Source organism: Diaphorina citri, unplaced genomic scaffold (genome assembly GCF_000475195.1).
Source record: "Diaphorina citri unplaced genomic scaffold, Diaci psyllid genome assembly version 1.1 scaffold1250, whole genome shotgun sequence".
NCBI classification, from domain to species: domain Eukaryota; kingdom Metazoa; phylum Arthropoda; class Insecta; order Hemiptera; family Psyllidae; genus Diaphorina; species Diaphorina citri.
Genome location: NW_007378679.1, coordinates 58,801 through 80,742, shown reverse-complemented (window position 1 = coordinate 80,742; position 21,942 = coordinate 58,801). Strand labels below are relative to the sequence as shown.

At 40.3% G+C, this 21,942-nt stretch overlaps 2 protein-coding genes across 2 annotated transcripts; one reads left to right on the top strand and one right to left on the bottom strand.

The window, feature by feature from the left end:
• Positions 1–246: 246 nt before the first annotated feature.
• LOC103514968 (piezo-type mechanosensitive ion channel component-like) lies at positions 247–17,666 on the bottom strand. Its single transcript, XM_026827796.1, has 9 exons — positions 17,598–17,666; positions 16,940–17,105; positions 2,208–2,393; positions 1,708–1,865; positions 1,354–1,392; positions 1,082–1,199; positions 627–732; positions 449–506; positions 247–368 (listed from the first exon to the last, which is right to left on the bottom strand). The coding sequence occupies exons 1-9, from the start codon at positions 17,644–17,646 to the stop codon at positions 247–249; spliced, it is 1,002 nt and encodes a 333-aa protein (XP_026683597.1). The 5' UTR covers positions 17,647–17,666.
• Positions 17,667–17,820: 154 nt separating this feature from the next.
• Positions 17,821–21,938, top strand: LOC103514966 (piezo-type mechanosensitive ion channel component-like). Its single transcript, XM_026827803.1, has 4 exons — positions 17,821–18,129; positions 18,818–18,984; positions 19,205–19,368; positions 21,736–21,938. Exons 1-4 carry the CDS (start codon positions 17,995–17,997, stop codon positions 21,921–21,923), a joined length of 654 nt encoding a protein of 217 aa, XP_026683604.1. The 5' UTR covers positions 17,821–17,994; the 3' UTR covers positions 21,924–21,938.
• The last annotated feature ends 4 nt before the right edge of the window (positions 21,939–21,942 follow it).

The following is a 21,942-nucleotide window of genomic DNA, read 5'->3' as shown; positions in this document are numbered from 1 at the left end:
ATAATGAAATGAGAGACAAAACTTCTTGAATACTTTGTTAATAAGGTCCAAAGTAGATCTCTTTATTCGACTTTCCTTTTTTTCTCTAGCGAAATCCCTTTAGAAAATGAAATGGTTACACCATCTCGATATGTTCATACTCATACAATCGCATACATACAAGGAGTGTTAAGTACCTATTCAAAAATGGGGTAACACTTTGGAAGTGCATGAGGATCCTAAGAAAAGAAGAGTCAAAAAGATTCATTAACATTCAGGAACGGGGGTGGCATTTACATAATATTCCTTGAGCAGCTCCAGTAGATAAGAGGTCTCGTAATTCGGGGCTGGAGTTCCGAGTTTGAGTAGCGACATTTCAAGATGTCTACCTTTAAGAAAAGGAAGAAAAAAAAAAGCTTTCCTCGGAAAAATCCTTTTTGCATAATTTCCGTTAAATCTGTTTTGGGGCCCGACAGAGTGGTAGATATGACGGTGAGAATGATGAAACCCATGTGAATAGCACACACCTGAGAACAAGAGAAATTGGGGAAATAAAAAATAAAAGGAATTTTAATAGTGTTGAGCATATTTGAATGCTTGTCAATTACCTAGGGCCTTGTTTCTTAGCGTGTAAATAGAATTGAGGCCTTGATCCTGTCCATCTTGTACTTGATCTTCTCCAAGATCCTCCTCTCAGTTTCCTGCTGCTCCTGAATTTGCTTCTGACTTAGCTCCTCTATCAACTCGGCTCCTCTGAAAAATTAGAACAAAATACATAATGAGATTTGGTCTAATCTTGTCAATAAACAAGATATGGATCACTGATGTTAGGTGGCCCTAACTCTTAACATCAAGCGGAAAAAAATGAAGAATCGAAAAGTAAGAGTTTTTTTGGCCTGATGGCCTTCCAGAAGGCCCATCGCGCTATCTGGGTTGCTAGATTGTAATAAGTTAGTAGCATTAGTCGGATGGGTGACCATCTGGTCTATCGGGAGCTAAGTAATGGGGATTTCCGGGCCCACTTGGTCTAATAGCCAAAATCGCTACCTATTATAAACTCTATTCAACTCTATGACGAGAAAACAATTCGATATCTTCTTACCTAGACGCTAGTATAGCCATGGCCTTAGCTTCGTCTATCATATGGAAGAAGTAATGTCCGCTAAACAGTCGCTTCTGCAGGATGAGGAACATGAAACACACAGCATCCCAAGCTAGACCTACTTCTAACAGTTTGTAATCCAATGTATTCTTACCTAGACGCTAGTATAGCCATGGCCTTAGCTTCGTCTATCATATGGAAGAAGTAATGTCCGCTAAACAGTCGCTTCTGCAGGATGAGGAACATGAAACACACAGCATCCCAAGCCAGACCTACTTGCTCCACGGGGACCTCACAGTCGCCTTTAATTTCTGAAACATAAGTCAAATTATTATAATAATAGTCTCGAGTCGAAGGTGTCTGGCTGGGAGACGTTGAACAGGGAGTAGACCAGCTTAGTCTGGCTGTGGGACTTTAAACAGGGAGTATACCAGCCTGAATTTCCCTTGCTAAAGAAACAGCAAAGGTTGAGTGCGAAGGGCATCCACCCGTAAAATTTGTAGTCGAAACCAAATGTCAGCCCAAAGCCATCACCCTGTTAGAGCTGATTGAGAAGGTGACGGAAAACGCCAACACCGATTAAACACGGGAGAAGGCGAAGAAAAAGAAGAAGATCAAGAATTTACCTTGAGAGGGAGTAAACTTCTGGATGCAGAATATTCCAAACAGCTGGACCAGCCAGCACGCATGCACCTGTATTTCATTCATAAATATACAGCCGGGGATCTGTAGTATGGTCTTCATTAGGATCACGAACACATTGTAACCAATCATGTAGTTCCACCTGGAAATAAAATGAACGAAATAAGTGAGGTTTTTTTCCCCAGTTTGAGATGGACAAGAAACAAAACGAAGCCCTATCGTCCCGAAATCGAAGAGAGAAAGAGGACAGGCTTAGAGAAAGCCAGAAGTTCCGAGAACGAACCTTATCTATCTAGGATAAAGTTCGCCCCCGGCGGGAATCGAAGATTCGATCAAGCTCTAGCGAGGCGCGCTATTTTCTTAGTGAACTAGGCTGGACAATTCAAATTGAAATTTTTGATCTTTAAAAATATCTTTTCAAACTTTTGACTTCAAACATCGCATTTTCTCTTTTCAAAATCATATTTTCCATTGATGAACTTACCATCGTAGGATAACGTTGATTGGACGCAGGTAGAAATCATTACCCTGCCACAGGAATATGAATGACCCCACCAGGTAACCTAGTGAGAATATGTTAACCCTGTTGGTACCTGCGAGGAACACAACAGCTAGGGTGAACCACAGGAAGGACTGGAGAATCACTCGTTTGGCTATGTCCAACCAAGATCTGGAAAACATGTGGAACAGACAATATGAATGTTAGTGAACCGAGATCAACCATCGAGAAGACTTGTGCTTATTCTTTAAAAGCAGAAAGAACCCTTTGAGGAATTGCCATCTAGCTAGGCTGGTTAGGGTTAGTTATTATCCTCCCTTGTATAATATAACAGCTAGACCCTAGAATACTCTCTGTTTAACGTCCGACATTCCCTAGCCAGACTATTTATCTTCCAACTTGGTCTCATAGTCTTGTGATCGTGTATCGTGCGGAGTAGTCTGACGAATAACTCGGTAGTCTCGAACTTTTCAAGTCCAATGTCCAGCTGTCTGTGAAATAATATGGGAGGGAAAATTTAATTGTGTTGAACATAAATGCTTGTCACAAATGAGGTTCTCTGCTTAATTTTATTACTTGACATGGACTCGAACCACCAACCTCCAGATTCAAAGTCTACCGTGCTAAAAACTACACCTCCAAAGTTAATAGATACTGTCACCAGAGCAGTCCCAAGAAGTGAACCAAATGTTAGGACATTCAGATACTTACAATGTCTTGGGTATCTTGAGTATGTTCTCCCAGTAGCTGGGGAAGTTCTGAAACTGGTAGGTATACACCATGACCAGAATTAACATGGAGTAGATAATCACCGTGAGCCAGAACCAGTACATCATCTTACGCCAAATCACCCACGATAACTGTGAACAGAGAAAAAGCATATGGCTCATGGAGTATCCCGGTTTCTCACTTCAAAAATATACCAAGCCTACACATGAGGAACACAAATTTTATTAAAAAGTTAGAACTTTCAAGGGTATACACAACACTTAAAATCAATGGGGGAAAATGAAAAACAGATCGCATAAACAAATTTTATATTCTTCATTTGTCTCCGAGATATATGTCCCATTTTTTGGACACCCTACGGAAAGTATAAACACATTTCGTTTCCGTTATCTCAAAGATTATATCCCAACTGTTCTGCCAGAATTCGGGATCAGGAGGATAAAAAGGAGAGCTTTGATAGAGGGAGCTGTTATAACGGAAGTCTTATCGTCCCCAAAATGGAAGGACAGGATAGGAAAAAGCTAGCTGTTTCGAGAACGAACCTTACCTCTTTAGGATAAAGTTCGACCCCGCGCGAGAATTGAATAGACCCAGCGCTTACAAAGCAGGCGTGCTACCCTCCAAGCTAACCAGGCTTCTTCTTCTTCTTCTCCTTCTTCTTCTTTTTCTTCTTCTTCCAGTGCCATATCCTCAATAGACGTTGGCGATTACTGTGGCCCAAATATTTCTATCAGCGGCTGTCTTGGCTAGCTGGCATATTTAAAATTAAATTAATCATAGTGATCTGTAAAGGTTACCATAAATGTATTGCATGAGCTGAAAATTGGACACACGGGACAAGAGCTTAAATCAAACGTATTCATACTGATAGATTCTGACGTGACTTTGTGAAGATTCATCTTGAAAAGGAGAACACCAGTGTGAAGAGTATAAGTTACTGGTGTTCTTCTTTTCACAAGTATTTATCAAAATGAAAAACTTTTTTTATCTACCTCGGAACTTCACAATACTTTAAGAAAGGGAAACTCAGAGATCTTAAGTAAAACCATGTAAAAAGCAAGCTGTAGCAGATGGAAAGAAGTAAGCACACTTCACACATTTACGATTATGTCCTCCCTTGTCTGTAAGGGATTTGAACTTTAAATTTAAATTTTAAACACAAATATTCAAGTGAATGCAGTTTCTTTGTGTTATTATGTCACAACTTTGGTGCTCACTGCAGCATTGTAGGACTTTCCCAATTTCTCAATAATCCTAAAGTCCAATGTTTACCTACCATGCTGGCACCGGTCGCCATGCGCATTTAAATGACATAGCTACTCATTTTTCTTACGAGGTTTTAAGGCTACAAAAAAGTTCAAAATTTTTTACACTGCGCCTTTAGAGGGTTTAACAATACATTCCCCAGTTACGTGTGAAATATCGCAATTTTTCCTGAATAATATAAATGTTTTGACAAAATCAACTTACTAGTATTAATAAAAGTTAGTACATAGTACCAATGGTTTCAATCGCCCACCAGGGGTTGTTACATGGACAACTCTCCCCGGGTGGGACTACCTAAAGTAGTATCAATGGTTTGGAAAAATCAACTTACCAGTTATATTGATAAAATTTAGTAGTTTCAATGGTTTGGGCAATATCAACTTACGTCAAACACAGAGATGAGCACGATGGAGAATAGAATGATCTTGATCATATGAAGTTCCAAGTAAAGCCACAAGAGTTCGATGAACTGCTCTGAATACACCTTGAACAGCTCCCACACCTTCTTCATATGGAAACTCTTCAACTCTACAAATCGACAGGAAAGAAATGCCAAGATCAAGTTCTTGCCGAAGTTCCAAGGTCCAAATATGTGCCCATTGTGGTCCGTAAGAAATAGGCATAGCGGTTTGAAGCAATGATATAATTGCTTAAGAAATACAACCGTTCATCATGTTTTCTTTTTTGAAAAAATCCTCTCTATTTCGTAGCAACAAAACAACTACTACATTAGACTCGTGTGGCCTGTGACTCTATGTCGTAACATGCCCATCCCATAGTATGCCTCTCATCAGATGGGCGATAAGGACAGAGTGGTAGATATGACGGTGAGAATGATGAAACCCATGTGAATAGCACACACCTGAGAACAAGAGAAATTGGGGAAATAAAAAAAGGAATTTTAATAGTGTTGAGCATATTTGAATGCTTGTCAATTAATTACCTAGGGCCTTGTTTCTTAGCGTGTAAATAGAATACTCTTTTGGTGTTATAGGGGTTCTATTACCACGGGAATTGTCGAACCTGTTTTCGGAAAAACTCGGTTGATCTGAGTTATGAACGATGAGTGTGAAGTTGCTTAATCGCATGACTGGTTTTCCAGGAGTCCCTCCCCTACGACCCCCAGGGGTTTCCTGCCTCGCTAATTCCTTGCGAGCTACTGCTTTACCGCGTCTAAGTCTTGCCTTGGCCGTTCGGATATTACGAATACCATCAATCACGCGACGATTTACTTTCCCACCTAAAAGCTTCTGGCGCGCCAACCGATCTCTTCTCGCCCGTTTCCGAGCCAACTTTCTCGTCATAATTTCAACCTGATCCTTCGAATGAAACTCACTCGCTATCAGGTCATTTGACCCGCGCGCGGACTCATAAACACTCGGTCCCTCATTCAACGTCTTCGTAATATTCGCCAAAACCGGCTCGCCCAGAAAACTGGCCCGCGTGTCGCTAATCCTCTGAAACACGAAACTAGTTTCCGGAAGTATCTTCAAGTGAGCCACCGTCGTCTTTTTCCCCTTGGCGGGCCGCTTTTTGCCTCCAGGCTTTACAGCGGGAGCTTTCGGAGGTTTCGTTTCAGGCGGTGCTTGTAGATGTGGTGGCACTTCCAACGGTGGAGGCTCAAACTCATTTTTCAGGTCGATATACTTCGGTTTCCAATAGTTGAGAACGTATTTGTGTTTCTTCGACTCCGGGTCTTCTTCAACGTTGAGACGGATGTGGTACTGTTTGGTACATCGTTCATCGACAGGGTCTTGTAGCGGCATCCACCGAACCAACTTCTGGCCCGTTTGCACTTGGAAGTCATCCACTTTGAATTGGAACGGCTTGGGCGGTTCCGGTTTCGCCTTCTTTTTGCCACCCTTCTTTTTACCCATTTGACTCCTTATCAGGTAGCACTCCTGTTGTTTTTCTTATGATTTTGTGCTTCGTTCAATAGATTTCCTTTTTCTTTTCAAATTTGCTTTTTCAAGATTGAATTTGAATAGGTACTTCCTTTTTGTTGCTTTTTCCAGATAGGGTAGACGCTTACTTCTTTCTCTTTCTGATTCAGCTTTCACACCTTTGTTCAAAATAGAAGAGTTGCAAGTTGAGTGTCTGATTCAGCTTTCACACCTTTGTTCAAAATAGAAGAGTTGCAAGTTGAGTGTCTGATTCAGCTTTCACATCTTTGTTCACACCAATAGAAGAGTTGCAAGTCTGATTGAGCTTTCACACCTTTGTTCAAAATAGAATAGTTGCAAGTGCGAGTGTTACCACTGAGGTTTGAAACGAAAGTGTTCAAAAGTTACCACTGAGGTTTCAAAGGTATCCAACATTTTGATTATTGTGCAAGTACATTTTTCGTGTAAGTGAAACAAGGTTTACATGTGAATTCGTGTTTTAACGGTAATTTGGATCAAGTGTAAGATAGAAGGTACATGTGTAAGACAGGTAAGCACCTACTTTATTTATGTTGTCTGTTTATTTTTGTTTAAAATAGTTTTAAATTTTTCGAAATAGTGGCTGATAAACATATTGTTGAATCGAGTATGTTAAGAGAGAGGCGTGTTTCATGGCCGTTGAAGAATGAGAAGAGGCACAATACATCCCATTCAGGTGCTGAGTCAACCTCAGAACGTGGTGCACTTCTGATCTGGAGGTTGCTGGTTCGAGCCCAGGTCAAAACATAAAAAAAGATTAGTGTTTCACCGTTTTTATTTCGTAGCAATTAAACAACTGCTATATTAGACACATGTGGTCTGTGTCGTAGCATGCCCATCCCGTAGTATGTCCCTCATCAGATGTGCAATAAGAGACACAATACTTCCCATTTAGGTGCTGGGTCAACACGAGAATAAAGTGGGGAAGGACATTTTTTTTCCTTACCTTAATAATGAGAGGTTTGAACGCATACTGGCTCACTTTGTTGAACCCAATCTGATCTGAGCCATCAATATAGGGCAGTTCGCTATCCTCCAAGTCCATACCGTACAGGTACTGAGCTACCAGTAGGAACTCAGCATAGAATACCAGCACAGGGGAGGATCTGAGCATGGACTGGCGCTGATTGGGCATCATCCACAGGAGAGAAGACCAGAGAAGGAGAATGAAGCCTATACTGGAACATTGTGGTTTATTTTAAATCGTTAAATGGTGATAAAGTTGGGACTGTGGGTTTAAAAGCTACAGATCAATTCACGAAAGAAGTCAGTTTGGGTTGAAATGTTTTTCGTGGAAACGGAAACCCTTGGACTTCGTTGACTTCAATAAAAGGCACAGTATTATAAATTAACACAGGCAAATTTTCCCCCGACTGGCTTCTTCCATGAATTGGACAATAATAGCAAATATGTTTTTCTGAATAATATTTTATTCAGAAAGTGAATTGATTGTGAATTGTGATGAATAATCTTCTCATTATTATTATTATATTTGTGATGATACTCCATGCCTGGGGGAGAGTACAAAGGAAAAGTACAGTAGTAATGAAACTCTGCATAGTGAAATGGAACTCGTGGCGGTGGTAAAGTTCCTAGATCTAGAAACAGAATTGTGATGCTGATGCTGTCGGAAACGTTAAAAACAACAACAGCAACTTCTTCCCAAGGGACCAATACTTATTGTGCACTCAATTGCTAGTTCTTACCATCATGATAATATTGGTAGCAATGTACGAGGTCCTCGTGACAAATCTAGAGATGGTAATGATAGCGTCCATGAAATATTCGAATAAGCTCACACCTGGCAAGTTGTCATCTGAAACATATCAGAAAACATAATTATGAACATTTCTATTAGATGTAAATATTAGAGATGGAAAATAATAGCTTAACTCCATTACACAAAAAGACCACCCTGAGGTTTAGGTGTAGGGAAATGCCTCAAAGGATGAGTTAAGCTTATACAAATCTACGAGATATGGAAATAACAGATTACTCAACGAAATTACGAAATGGGTATTGGTTTTGATTGTAAATAAGTCCAGGCCTTATCACGTCGGATTTTTCATCCTCCTGATCCCGAATTCCGGCAGAATAGTTGGGATATAATCTTTGAGATAACGGAAACGAAATGTGTTTATACTTTCCGTAGGGCGTCCAAAAAATGGGACATACATCTCGGAGACAAATGAAGAATATAAAATTTGTTTTACAAAATTTTTCATTTTCCCCTGTTGATTTTAATTTGTTTAACCAAGTGTTGTGTATACCCTTGAAAGTTCTAACTTTTTAACACTCCTACATTGGCATATTTTTGAAGTGAGAAACCGGGATACTCCATAAGTAAGAACTAGCAATTGAGTGCACAATAAGTATTGGTCCCTTGGGAAGAAGTTGCTGTTGTTGTTTTTAACGTTTCCGACAGCATCAGCAACACAATTCTGTTTCTAGATCTAGGAACTTCACCACCGCCACGGGATCAGTCCAGAGGGAGGTTGGATCCAGAGTTGTGGGTTTGGATGGGCAGGAGAACAAGTGCCAAACATCGTGGTTGAGACTCTGTTCCGACAACACCTCAGTTGAGAAGAAGTTAAACATTGAGACTTCATTGTAGGATTCTTGTTTTGATAATGTTGGTTATGATGGGGTTCTGGTAGAGTTCTTACTGCTCTTAGTTACCTTAAATCAGGAGTCGCCAACTTTTTATGGGTCGCGAGCTACTCAGATGACTAAGAGACCCACGCTATCATTACCATCTCTAGATTTGTCACGAGGACCTCGTACATTGCTACCAATATTATCATGATGGTAAGAACTAGCAATTGAGTACACAATAAGTATTGGTCCCTTGGGAAGAAGTTGCTGTTGTTGTTTTTAACGTTTCCGACAGCATCACAATTCTGTTTCTAGATCTAGGAACTTCACCACCGCCACGAGTTCCATTTCACTATGCAGAGTTTCATTACTACTGTACTTTTCCTTTGTACTCTCCCCCAGGCATGGAGTATCATGTATCACTCGTGGCTGGGCTTCATTCTCCTTCTCTGGTCTTCTCTCCTGTGGATGATGCCCAATCAGCGCCAATCCATGCTGAGATCCTCCCCTGTGCTGGTATTCTATGCTGAGTTCCTACTGGTAGCTCAGTACCTGTACGGTATGGACTTGGAGGATAGCGAACTGCCTTATATTGATGGCTCAGATCAGATTGGGTTCAACAAAGTGAGCCAGTATGCGTTCAAACCTCTCATTATTAAGGTAAGAGAAAAAAATATCCTTCCCACTTAATACACCCCAATAGAAAAAAAAAAAAAAATGTTTTTTCCCACTTAATAATAATAAAAAAAAATGTCCCAGCCTAGTTAGCTCGGTTGGTAGCGCGTCAGCCTTGTGAGCGCTAGGCCGCGGGTTAGAATCCCGCCCGGGCAGGATTTCATCCTGAACGGATATTGTCCGTTCAGGATAAAATCGGCTGAACCTTGGAACGGCTGGCTTTCTCCTATCCTGTCTTTCTTCTCTCTTGATTTCGGGACGATAAGACCTATCAAACCTCTTAAAATAATAATAATAAAATGTTTTGACCTGAACTTGGACCACCAACCTCCATATCAGAAGACCACCGCGTTCTGAGGTTCTCATGTTGACCCAGCACCTGTATGGGAAGTATTGCCGTTTGATATGGGACAACGGACAACGGCCATGAAATAGTCCTCTTTTTTTACGTACTCCATTCAACAATATTTATTTTTATGAGCCACTATTTCGAAAAGTTTAAAACATTTTAAACAAAAGTAAACAGATAACATTAAAAAAAGTAGGTGTCTACCTGTTTTACACATGTACCTTCTATCTTACACTTGTTCCAAATTACAGTTAAAACACGAATTCACATGTAAACCTTGTTTCACTTACACAAAAATGTACTTGCACAATAATCAAAATGTTGGATACCTTTGAAACCTCAGTGGTAACTTTTGAACACTTTCACTCGCACTTGCAACTATTCTATTTTGAACAAAGGTGTGAAAGCTGAATCAGACTTGCAACTCTTCTATTGGTGTGAAAGCTGAATCAGACACTCAACTTGCAACTCTTCTATTTTGAACAAAGGTGTGAAAGCTGAATCAAAAAGAGAAAGAAGTAAGTGTCTACCCAATCTGGAAAAAGCAACAAAAAGGAAGTACCTATTCAATCTTGAAAAAGCAAATTTGAAAAGAAAAAGAAAATATATTTAAAGAAAAGAAAGATTTTTGATAGAGGAAACTTTCACTGAAGCCTTATCGTCCCAAAATCGAGGAAAGCCGTTCTGAGAACGAACCTTGTCTGTGTAGAATAAAGTAAGATAAAATAAGTTTTCCTCGGGCGGAAATCGAACCGTAACCTAGCGCTTACAAGGAAGGCGCGCCACCCTCCAAACTAGCTTATGTAGGTTTACCAGAGCCCTTACTTTTCGTATTTCAGAGGCACAAGTCAAGCCCGTATGAGTAAGCCGCGTTTAAACTCGCAAGGAGAGTCACGTCTATCGCTGGAAGATGACTCCGTCCCTCCCTCTAGCGCTGCAGAACCTGATTTGAGCGACACTAGGCAGCCGAGTGTGAACGAATCCTTACGCTTCTCATTCCATATTTTATCACGTGAGTAAAGTGGGAATTTGGCACGGTTTGTTCAGTGGCAAAGCGCTTTCTTGCCATGCAGAAGAGGGTTCGATACCCGCCATTAAAAAAAAATTCTGGTGTTCTCGTGTTGACCCAGCTCTTAAATGGGAAGTATTATAATATATATTTATCTTATCGCCTTTCTGATGAGAGGCATACTATGGGATGGGCATGTTACGACATAGAGTCACAGGCCACACGAGTCTAATGTAGCAGTTGTTTTGTTGCTACGAAATAGAGAGGATTTTTTCAAAAAAGAAAACATGATGAACGGTAGTATTTCTTAAGCAATTACATATATCATTGCTTCAAACCGCTATGCCTATTTCTTACGGACCACAATGGGCACATATTTGGACCTTAGAACTTCGGCAAGAACTTGAACTTGGCATTTCTTTCCTGTCGATTTGCAGAGTTGAAGAGTTTCCATATGAAGAAGGTGTGGGAGCTGTTCAAGGTGTATTCAGAGCAGTTCATCGAACTCTTGTGGCTTTACTTGGAACTTCATATGATCAAGATCATTCTATTCTCCATCGTGCTCATCTCTGTGTTTGACGTAAGTTGATATTGCCCAAACCATTGAAACTACTAAATTTTATCAATATAACTGGTAAGTTGATTTTTCCAAACCATTGATACTACTTTAAGTAGTCCCACCCCAGGAGAGTTGTCCATGTAACAACCCCTGGTGGGCGATTGAAACCGTTGGTACTATGTACTAACTTTTACTAATAGTAAGTTGATTTTGTCAAAACATGTATATTATTCAGGAAAAATTGCGATATTTCACACGTAACTGGGGAATGTATTGTTACACCGTACACCCTCTAGAGGCGCAGTGTAAAAAATTTTGAACTTTTTTTGTAGCCTTAAAAGCCCAGCGTTTGTTCCAAAACTAAAAATGTCTACATTGGAACAACTAAAAACTTCACACTCATCGTTCATAACTCAGATCAACCGAGTTTTTCCGAAAACAGGTTCGACAATTCCCGTGGTAATAGAACCCCTATAACTCCAAAAGAAAGGACCGTGATATCTCCAAAAGCGCGGGGCGCACTTTCTCGAGCAAACGGGGCTGAAAATTCTTCGACCTCAGCGCCTCCCGTGGTTTCTGCGGACTTCACACTCATCGTTCATAACTCAGATCAACCGAGTTTTTCCGAAAACAGGTTCGACAATTCCCGTGGTAATAGAACCCCTATAACACCAAAAGAGCGGACTGTGATATCTCCAAAAGCGCGGGCCGCACTTTCTCGAGCAAATGGGGCTGAAAATTCTTCGACCTCAGCGCCTCCCGTGGTTTCTGCGAGGCGAAGGTCATCCACCTCCTCCAATTGGGAGACAGCCTCAGCCAAGCAGACACTCTCCAACACTACCAGTCTGGAGAAGGAAATTGGGATCACGGATTTCGATAATATGGAAAATCGTAGAGCGGAAGTTTTGTCTAGTTCCTCTCCGGATAGTTCGACTCTAAGTTCGATTTCGTTCCAAAGATTTGATCAGCGTTGTCAGACGTCGAAATCGTTTGAGTGTGTTCGGTTACCGGATTTTATTATTGAGAATGCCCGGATGAGTTGCTCTGAGGAAGTGGGCAAGAAGCGATCCCCTATCCGCTATGACTACTTTTCTTTGGTATAAGTTGATTTGCTTAAGTTGTCAGACGTCGAAATCGTTTGAGTGTGTTCGGTTACCGGATTTTATTATTGAGAATGCCCGGATGAGTTGCTCTGAGGAAGTGGGTAAGAAGCGATCCCCTATCCGCTATGACTACTTTTCTTTGGTATAAGTTGATTTGCTTAAAATAAAAACCGATTATCTTGTTTTAGAATACGTTATATGTACGTTTGATGTTTTATTTCCACCTTCAATTTTAATAAAACTTCATGGCACTCAGCCTCGTGAGAATTTAACCAATTAGCGACCAGTCGCGGCAACACCAGAGTAAAAAGAAAATTCATAAAGTTAATAAACTTAAGTAAAGAGGTTCATAAGGTTAACACAAATTTATGTAAAGAGGTTTTCAACTCAATTGAATATAGCAAATTCCAGGGTCTAGTTATTAAAGATAACCACAGTAGGATTGCACTCGCGAGGTGTCGGGTTCTAATACTTATTTTAGAATACGTTATATGTACGTTTGATGTTTTATTTCCACCTTCAATTTTAATAAAACTTCATGGCACTCAGCCTCGTGAGATTTTAACCAATTAGCGACCAGTCGCGGCAACACCAGAGTAAAAAGAAAATTCATAAAGTTAATAAACTTAAGTAAAGAAGGCTCTTAGTAAAGTAATTAATTCTGTAATATTCACAAATTTATGTGAAGAGATTCTCAACTCAATTGAATATAGCAATTCCAGGGTCTAGTTATTAAAGATAACCACAGTAGGATTGCACTCGCGAGGTGCCGGGTTCTAATAAATGAAATATTGACAGCAAAATTACTGTTTCTGTGCAGACACTGTTCACAAGCATGTTTTGGATTACTCTGCGACAGTACATGCAAGAGAGATGTGAACGTCAGCAAAACTCAGCCGTCCGAGATCTGATGTCACCATTGCAGATATCTGTCGGAGCGGGTAAGTACCAACTTTTCATATTCGGATGGATGGTTGACCGTCTGGGGTCTTCGACTACACGTTCTGTCAGTGGCGTGCCCTCCTTTTAAGATAGGGTAGCACTACCTCCCTTCCTCTTTACGTTGTTTTTCTCCACTCAATTAAAGTAGCTAGGTACTCAAATGTCCTCACGAGGCTGAGTGCATCTTAACCTCCAAGCACAAAGCCGGAAAAACTTCGAACCCGGGACCTCCGGAGTGCAAGCCTAGTGTGATAACCACTCGGCCACGGAGGCCACTTGTTCATTATTATTTATTATTACTTTTTTCTTTCCTCGAAGCAATGGGCACGGAGTCGAAAACCAAAGGCTCCCAGCTCATGCAGCAGGTGGGGGAGACCATAAGGAATCTACTGACCAAGTTCTGGATCTGGGTAGTAGCCTCCATGTTGTTCTTCATTGGAATCAGTGGAGCTCGGATGACCATTTTCCGCATCATCTACATGGCCCTCGCCCTTGTGTTTATACTGACATTCCAGGTAATCAATACATTTATTGTAACCTTTACAGATCACTATGATTAATTTAATTTTAAATATGCCAGCTAGCCAGGACAGCCGCTGATAGAAATATTTGGACCACAGTAATCGCCAACGTCTATTGAGGATATGGCACTGGAAGAAGAAGAAGAAGCCTGGTTAGCTTGGAGGGTAGCACGCCTGCTTTGTAAGCGCTGGGTCTATTCAATTCTCGCGCGGGGTCGAATTTTATCCTAAAGAGGTAAGGTTCGTTCTCGAAACAGCTAGCTTTTTCCTATCCTGTCCTTCCATTTTGGGACGATAAGACTTCCGTTATAACAGCTCCCTCTATCAAAGCTCTCCTTTTTATCCTCCTGATCCCGAATTCCGGCAGAATAGTTGGGATATAATCTTTGGGATAACGGAAACGAAATGTGTTTATACTTTCCGTAGACAGTTCATTAATGTTGATAATTTCCAGTGCCTAGTTAAATACCTCTTTTACTTCTTATCTAAAGCTAAATTAGATGATGATGATGATGATGATGATGATGATGATGATGATGATGATATGCTAACCAATATAGTAATAAATTTTCTGCCTGTTATTCAGTCAAGATGGCAACTCGGGTCATTTCATAAATCAATTTTGCAAATGCTTTTGAATTTGTAAAGTTTAGTTTGCAACTTTGCACTTTTTATGTCTCTCACAGTTCTAATCAAACCCAATTAATTATCTATTCCACATGTTTCTTTGTATTTATTAGTTGAAGTTTAAAAAGTTGTGCTATGTGTGTGTAATAAAAGAAGCAGTGAAACAATATTTTGATCTTACTATTTTGTATTCTAATGGTCTACAATGGCACAAGCAAATCCACATCACTCATCATCCAATACTGCTGTGATATCATCAAACATAAGTCTGCGTGATCCCCAAGATGAATACGAGTTAATTCAAAGAATCGGCAGTGGAACATATGGTGATGTTTATAAGGTAAGTGATACCTCTCTGATAAAGTTTCTTTAGGTACATTGCTTCGCACATTAGGTGAAATGGTACATGCACCTTTCTCACATCTAATTGGTAATGGACCTAATTCAAAGAATCGGCAGTGGAACATATGGTGATGTTTATAAGGTAAGTGATACCTCTCTGATAAAGTTTCTTTAGGTACATTGCTTTGCACATTAGGTGAAATGGTACATGCACCTTTCTCACATCTAATTGGTAATGGACCAAGTGCTAAAAAATTTACAGGATAAAATAGTTAAAATATCATTTCCAAAATACAATTTGTGGTTAAAATGTACCTCTGTGAAATACCTCAACTTTAAGGAAGTAAGTAATGTTGTTTATCTTCATTTTGTTTGTGTCCCTCTCTTCCATAAGTACCTACCTAAAATAAACACAGTAGGTACCTAATTCTTATCACAACTCAGAAGAACAAACAATAATTTTGTGATAATGGAATCCAAATGATAAGTTGATCTACTTAAAAACCTACCACAGTACTTACTGACTTACATACTTGTCATGAGGGTATGCATTTGTGAAATTTATTTTAACTCAGTGGATCCTTGGAACCTGACGCACTGAAAACATAAAAATATACTTAAATAGTAAATACTCGTGTTAATTGGACTGCACGCGCGCCTCGGTAGTTTAGTGGTCAACTGCTTGCCTGGTAACCGGGGGTTCAAATCCCAATTGAGACAAAAAAGTTAATCACTTTAGTCCCATTCGAGCAGTATAAGCTATAAGCTGTTGAGCTAAAAGGACTACGTCTTCAACTATGACAATCTATGTAAATAAACTTGTATGCTGTGCTAAAGGCTGTAGGTACTACGAAAAAGTAAAATGTTTACTTTTATCTATGAGGAATGAGGATCAAAATTTATCGATAAAAAGTGTTTAAAACCCTCTGGACGCCATTTTGACTGATTGACAAATCAATTTGTAAAACCCAGATCGATTCAAACATATCGAGTACAATCGGTATTGGTATAACAAGGGCCATCGGCTATTTAATCTCAATGTCACTGCGATCGGATTAGATCTTTTGTGACTTTCACTTTAGTTATCTAGAAGAGCCCCAGTCTTCTTACGGAGGCCAGGGTTCTTTTAGGACTGATTTCTTTGGGTGTTGTGATCATCCTTGAGAAGTAAAGCGTTTAAGTCCTATGTCACTGCGACCAGATTACTATATAAAAAAAAACTTCCGTGTGATGAGGTAAAGTTAAACATAACAAAATGAGTTTTCATAGCGAATAGCTTCCTAGTAACCCAAAAAAACACAACTCCGACCCAAAGTTGTGACTTTCGTTAGAAATGAAGAGCTCACCCCTAAAGGGGATTTAGCTAAAAATAATTATGAAAATATTAGGTAGGTACATTAACATGGACAAAATTTTGAACGTTAAAGAGTCAGGAAGGACTTAGGATAGAGTTCAGCATGGAGACGATTTTATTAATTGCAGAGAGCTTCGTTTAGAATTCCAGACAGTTCATGAGCAGGGGCCCGTTCTTTAAAGGACCTAGGGCATTTTTTCTGCACAAGGGCCGAGATTACGATTTGTGAGTAATACTTTGTGGAATAGACCCCTGGTCTCATTACATCAACAGAGAATACAGAGTGTATAATACAGACGTGATATATTACACAGAACGAAATATTGGGGAGACACGGTGTATGATGTGTGGTCATTACAGAAAGCAGCGGTGGAGACGAAATAGTCGGCCAAGGCGAAATAAAATTGGCGGCCTTTACTATTCAAATCTGGGAGAAGATGGGATCTCAATGACACCTAATTTAAATTCCTTTTGTGTTGAACATTTCTGCCAAATGTTTATTGGAACAAACACAGGCTAACAATTAAGCATAGGTTTCTTGAAATCAACTTCTTCTTCTTCTTCTTCTTCTTCTTCTTCTTCTTCTTCTTCTTCTTCTTCTTCTTCTTCCTAGCCTTTTCCTATTTAAATAGGGTCAGCGATTCTTGTCAGTCTCTTCCAGGCAGCCCTATTGTGTGCCTGGTTGTTGTTTTTTTTTTTTTTTTTCTTTTATCCCAGGACTTACTTGACATGTGAAATATAGTCAGGCACAGGATTCACATAGTTCGGTCTCTCAGCTTCCTGGATTATACTACTATTAGATCCACCTGCATACTCAGCACCTTCATGTCGCCTCTCAATACGGAACACTAGGTTCTGACGGGTGATCAGGACGAGAACGAAGAAATCACCTTGGAGAGAAAAGGGAAGGAATTAATTAGTTTATTTTTATTACTATTATTATTTTTTTCCGAGGGGTTTGGCAGATTGAAGTGTGACTGCTAGGGTCTTATAGTCCCGAAATCGAAGAGAGAAGGAATACGGGATAGGAGAAAGCCAGCCGTACCGAGAACGAACATTATCGGTTCAGGATAAACTCCGCCCCGGGCGGAAATCGACCCCGCGGCCTAGCGCTTACAAGGCAGCCGCGCTCCCAACCAAGCTGACGGCTGGCGTTAATTAGTTTGAACTTGATCTTGTTGTGAAGCATGCTTCAAGGCAACATGTATGATGCTCCAAGAGCATATGAGATATCAGTACAATGGAAAATCTTTGAAGCATATTCTCTTATGTTGACCGTCAATCGAAAAGGTTTTGAAGCAGGCTACATGTTGCCTGAATAGAACTGCGTTGACCTTACCATGCCCGAAAAAAAAAGACAAAAACTCTTTACAAATACTTACATATGAGCTTGTAGGCAGAAGGAGGTTTGTCAATATCGGGGAGATACATCCAATCTCGTAACCTTTGTAATAGATGAAAAAAGATACAGTTAATGATACAGGCAAAAATGTAGTCAGGGTTTTTTGTTGTTGATACATGAAAATAAAATTCAAATTACTTAATGGAATAATTTTTGTGTTCTGTTTGACCCTCAGAAAAAAGTTTTTTTTCTTCTAATTTGTATTGTTTTCTTTCACTCGTAGTTCATTGCAATGTTGTGTTCATTTCAGTCAAATTCAGATCGAAGAGCTGGAACACAAGCAAGATCTTCACTCCTCCACCCAACCTCCCTTTGCCCGTCTAGTCCTGGCCCTATGGTATGCCATCATTTCTCACTCAGAACTCGTATGCTACTTCATGGTATTCGTACATCAGATTAAGACAGCCACTATTCTATCGCTGCCTCTGCCTATGATGGTGTTCCTGTGGGGAACCCTGACAGTGCCGAGACCTACCAAGACCTTCTGGGTCACCCTGATAGCTTATACGGAGGTGAGTTTTTACAGTCCTTTATTCCGATAAAACGGTGAAATAACGTTCGTTTTATGCTACTTCATGGTATTTATACATCAAATCAAGACAGCTACTATTCTATCGCTGCCTCTCCCCATGATGGTGTTCCTGTGGGGAACCCTGACAGTGCCGAGGCCTACCAAGACCTTCTGGGTCACCCTGATAGCTTATACGGAGGTGAGTTTTTACAGTCCTTTATTCCGATAAAACGGTGAAAAACCATTCGTTTTATGCTACTTCATGGTATTTATACATCAAATCAAGACAGATACTATTCTGTCACTGCCTCTGCCTATGATGGTGTTCCTGTGGGGAACTCCGACACTGCCTCAGTGGTGCAATCCTTAGCACGGTGGACTGCGGATCTGGAGGTTGGTGGTTCGAGTCCAAGTCAAGTCATGAAATTTATCTAGGTGTATGAAGCGAGGAACGACATTTGTGACAAGCTTCTTTTAATAAAAGCAAAGTGTTATTATTTTCCTCTTTTGATTTTAATTAAAATTCCTGATCTGGAGGTTGGTGGTTCGAGTCCAAGTCAAGTCATGAAATTTATCTAGGTGTATGAAGCGAGGAACGACATTTGTGACAAGCTTCGTTTAATAAAAGCAAAGTGTTATTATTTTCCTCTTTTGATTTTAATTAAAAATTCCTTTTTTATTGTTCTCAGATCATCGTGGTGATCAAGTGTATGTTCCAGTTTGAAATGATTCCCTGGAACCAGGTCATTGTTCCAGACAACGTTCCCTTCTTTCCTCCTCGCATCATAGGTATTGAGAAGAAGAAGGACTACGCCACCTATGATTTGCTTCTCTTGTTAGTCGTGTTCTTCCACAGGTAAGTCAGACAGACTGCGTTTTACTAAGTCGGAGTTGGCTTCAATTCTGGATTGAACTGGGTATATTTTTGGATCAGGGGTGCATGATTTTTTTTTTTTTTTTTTAGATGCTTTTATTTTCGTGAGATTTCTTAGATCTCCGATTGTATGATAGTGTGTTTCTCCCTTTATTCTGACAGGATGAACAAGGTTCAACTATTTTTAATGTGTTTCTGTCAGGGCCATGTTAAAGTCACTCGGTCTCTGGAAGAGCAACATGGACTCGAAGAAGAAAAACAACATCCTGTCTCTCATGGAGAAAGATCCGCGCCTGAATCCTCACTCAGGGGTGGAAGTAATCACAGATCAGACTGCTCTCATCACCCTGGCTCAACCCCATGCAGGTAAATACTGTTAATCAGGGCCGTATTTAGAGGGGACGACGGGGCTCGCCCCCCTCGAGCTTCATTTTCTCCCTTAAAATAGTGAAATCGATTATAACTCCTAAACCGTGCGTCCTACGCAATTTTAAATAAAATACCGTGAAAAGTTCTAATAAAGCATTGAAAACTTACCAAAGATTCCAAAGAATTCCCTTTTGCCAATCCCTAACCTGTACTATAAGCCAAGACTCAAGAGAGTTTACTACAGTCAATATCCCCATTATTGATTTTAGAATAAGAAAGGATTCGGTGTTGGAGTAAGAACTGGTACCTCTATGATTTGGCAACCCCTTCCTTTCTCTTCCGTCAGTCAACCAGCCATCAGGTAAGTTAATAAATAATTACTAATGACCACTTGATCAGCCTAGTTAGCTTAGACTCTTAGAGGGTATCGCGCCAACCTTGTAAGCACTAGCTCGCATTTAATTCCCGCCCGAGGGGAACTTTGTCCTAAACAATCAAGGTTCGTTCTCGGAACGGCTAGCTGTCTCCTATCCTGTCCTATTTTTCTCTTCGATTGTTACAACTCCCTCTATCAAATTTCTCGGAGAAAAGACTAGTAATAGCCAGCACTGACGTCCAGGAAAATCCGTTATTTGTATGTAGAGTAATTAGGTAAAAAAATACAAGTGTGTTTTGTATGAGCTCAAGTGACGATGTCTTTTGGATGCTCTGGTACACACGCTCGAAACTGTTTGTTTATTAGGCCATCACGGCCACTTCTAGTTCCAATAATCTCTTCTATCTGAGTTGACGTACGCAACGTTCGGATAAGATTGTGTTGCTTCCTCCAATTCAGCTCTGGGATCATTGAATCTTGGACTCTCTACTAGTAGCGATATTTGTTGCCAAATATCAACTCTACGACATTAAGTATGTGAAAAAGAGTCGAGTTAATAGTGAGTGAGTTCTAAAAAGATTTACTCTTTAGTGAACTACTCAGGTACTCAGTCAATGAGTCACATCCTGAAACATGCAACTCACTGTTCATCAGAACTCCCCATAGGTAAAGGGATTTTTCTTCTATATCCAGCCCTAGTCCAGTCAAAAGAATACCAATTTTTCAAAAATGCGATTTTATCCTATTTTTCACAGCATGTTCCACTACCTTAGTCCAATCAAAAGCTTCTTCCTTCAACTGCTCACATCAAGTACTCGTGTTACTGCCGATGTTTACGCCTATATGTTTCTCAGTGATTCTAATTTCCAATATTTAGTCCAGTCAAAAGCACCCCAATTTTTTAACAATGAGGTTTTATTCTTCACAGCATGTTTCACTACCTTAGTCCAGTCAAAAGCTTCTTCCTTCAACTGCTCACATCAAGTACTCGTGTTACTGCCGATGTTTACGCCTATATGTTCCTATGTGATTTCTTCAACTTCATGTTGGTCATATTTGGGTTCACCTCATTCGGGTCACAGCAGGGCGATGGAGGCGTGAGCCAGTATTTCGAGGAAAACAAGGTAATTTGGCATTTTCCCTTCCCCCTTATATTACAAAAATTGCGACAGTGAAGCAGTTATTTAGCCCTTAAAAGCGAGCAGACCCTAGATTCGTATAAGCTCAACCGATCCTTTAGAGCTGTTTGCGCCTACACCTAAGTGGGCCTTTTGTGTACGAAGATGAGCGACCGTACCTTCCTCAGGCCTTGACTCATGGACACTTTTGTCTGCAGATCTTTGCAAAGGTTGAGCGACTTGGACCGAAAGCTAAAGTCCTGAGAAACGTGAATCATTTTTTTTTTTTTTTAAGGCTTTAATGGCAGGATTCTCACCTAGTGAGCTCTTAATGATGTTCAGCTCTTTTTTTGTGGAAGCATCATTTTCTAAGTGATATTTCCCATCATACCAATTTCTCGTACATTTCTCAAGCTCAAGTGATGTTATTAAAAAAGAAAAATTCCGTTGGTCCTCATTTTTCCTGCTCTATGACTTTGAAACATCACCCAAGTAAGCGCAACTGTTCTATTGCCTATTTATTATATGGACGAGTATTTATCTATTTCATACGACTTGCAAAAGACGAGGAGTTCGATCGATCCCCTTACCTTGGTTAGAGGCCGTTAAACAGAAAGTTGGTTAGCGTCTAGCTGTAGGACTGTAAACAGGGAGGAGAACAGCTAACCCTAACCAGCTAGCTGGCAGTTCCTCAAAGTGCCCAATGGGTTCTCTCTGCTTTTAAAGAATAAGCACAAGTCTTCACGATGTTTGGAGCATACCCTAGCAAAAGTCCTAGCAAAAAAAAAAAAAAAAAAAAAATGGAGTTCTGATTCTGATTACCTGACCGGAGTGATTTTTACTGATTGTACCTTGTCCTGTCCATCATAGGTGTGAGGAGAAGAAAAACTCAGGCCAAGATCACACTCAATGACATCCCACGGCCTGAGGAGAAGGAGGTGGAGGAGGACAAAGTGGAAGAGAAGAAGACAGAGGGTGGAGATGTGGGAGGAGGAGGAGATTTCGTACTCCGGGATAAAATACCGGCAGACTATTTGCCTTTACTTCCAGCTACGTGAGTTTTTTTTCCTTTCTATT

Excerpts from the sequence above, each read along its gene's own strand:
- LOC103514968 (XM_026827796.1), bottom strand. The coding sequence starts at position 17,646 with ATGTATCTCCCCGATATTGACAAACCTCCTTCTGCCTACAAGCTCATA. Across the intron at positions 1,200-1,353 it reads GGTCCCCGTGGAGCAAGTAG|GTCTAGCTTGGGATGCTGTG; the intron begins GTCTGGCTTGGG and ends TGTTAGAAGTAG. Across the intron at positions 733-1,081 it reads ATGGCTATACTAGCGTCTAG|AGGAGCCGAGTTGATAGAGG; the intron begins GTAAGAAGATAT and ends CTAATTTTTCAG.
- LOC103514966 (XM_026827803.1), top strand. The coding sequence starts at position 17,995 with ATGGTATTCGTACATCAGATTAAGACAGCCACTATTCTATCGCTGCCT. Across the intron at positions 18,130-18,817 it reads CCCTGATAGCTTATACGGAG|ATCATCGTGGTGATCAAGTG; the intron begins GTGAGTTTTTAC and ends TATTGTTCTCAG. Across the intron at positions 19,369-21,735 it reads CCTGGCTCAACCCCATGCAG|GTGTGAGGAGAAGAAAAACT; the intron begins GTAAATACTGTT and ends TGTCCATCATAG.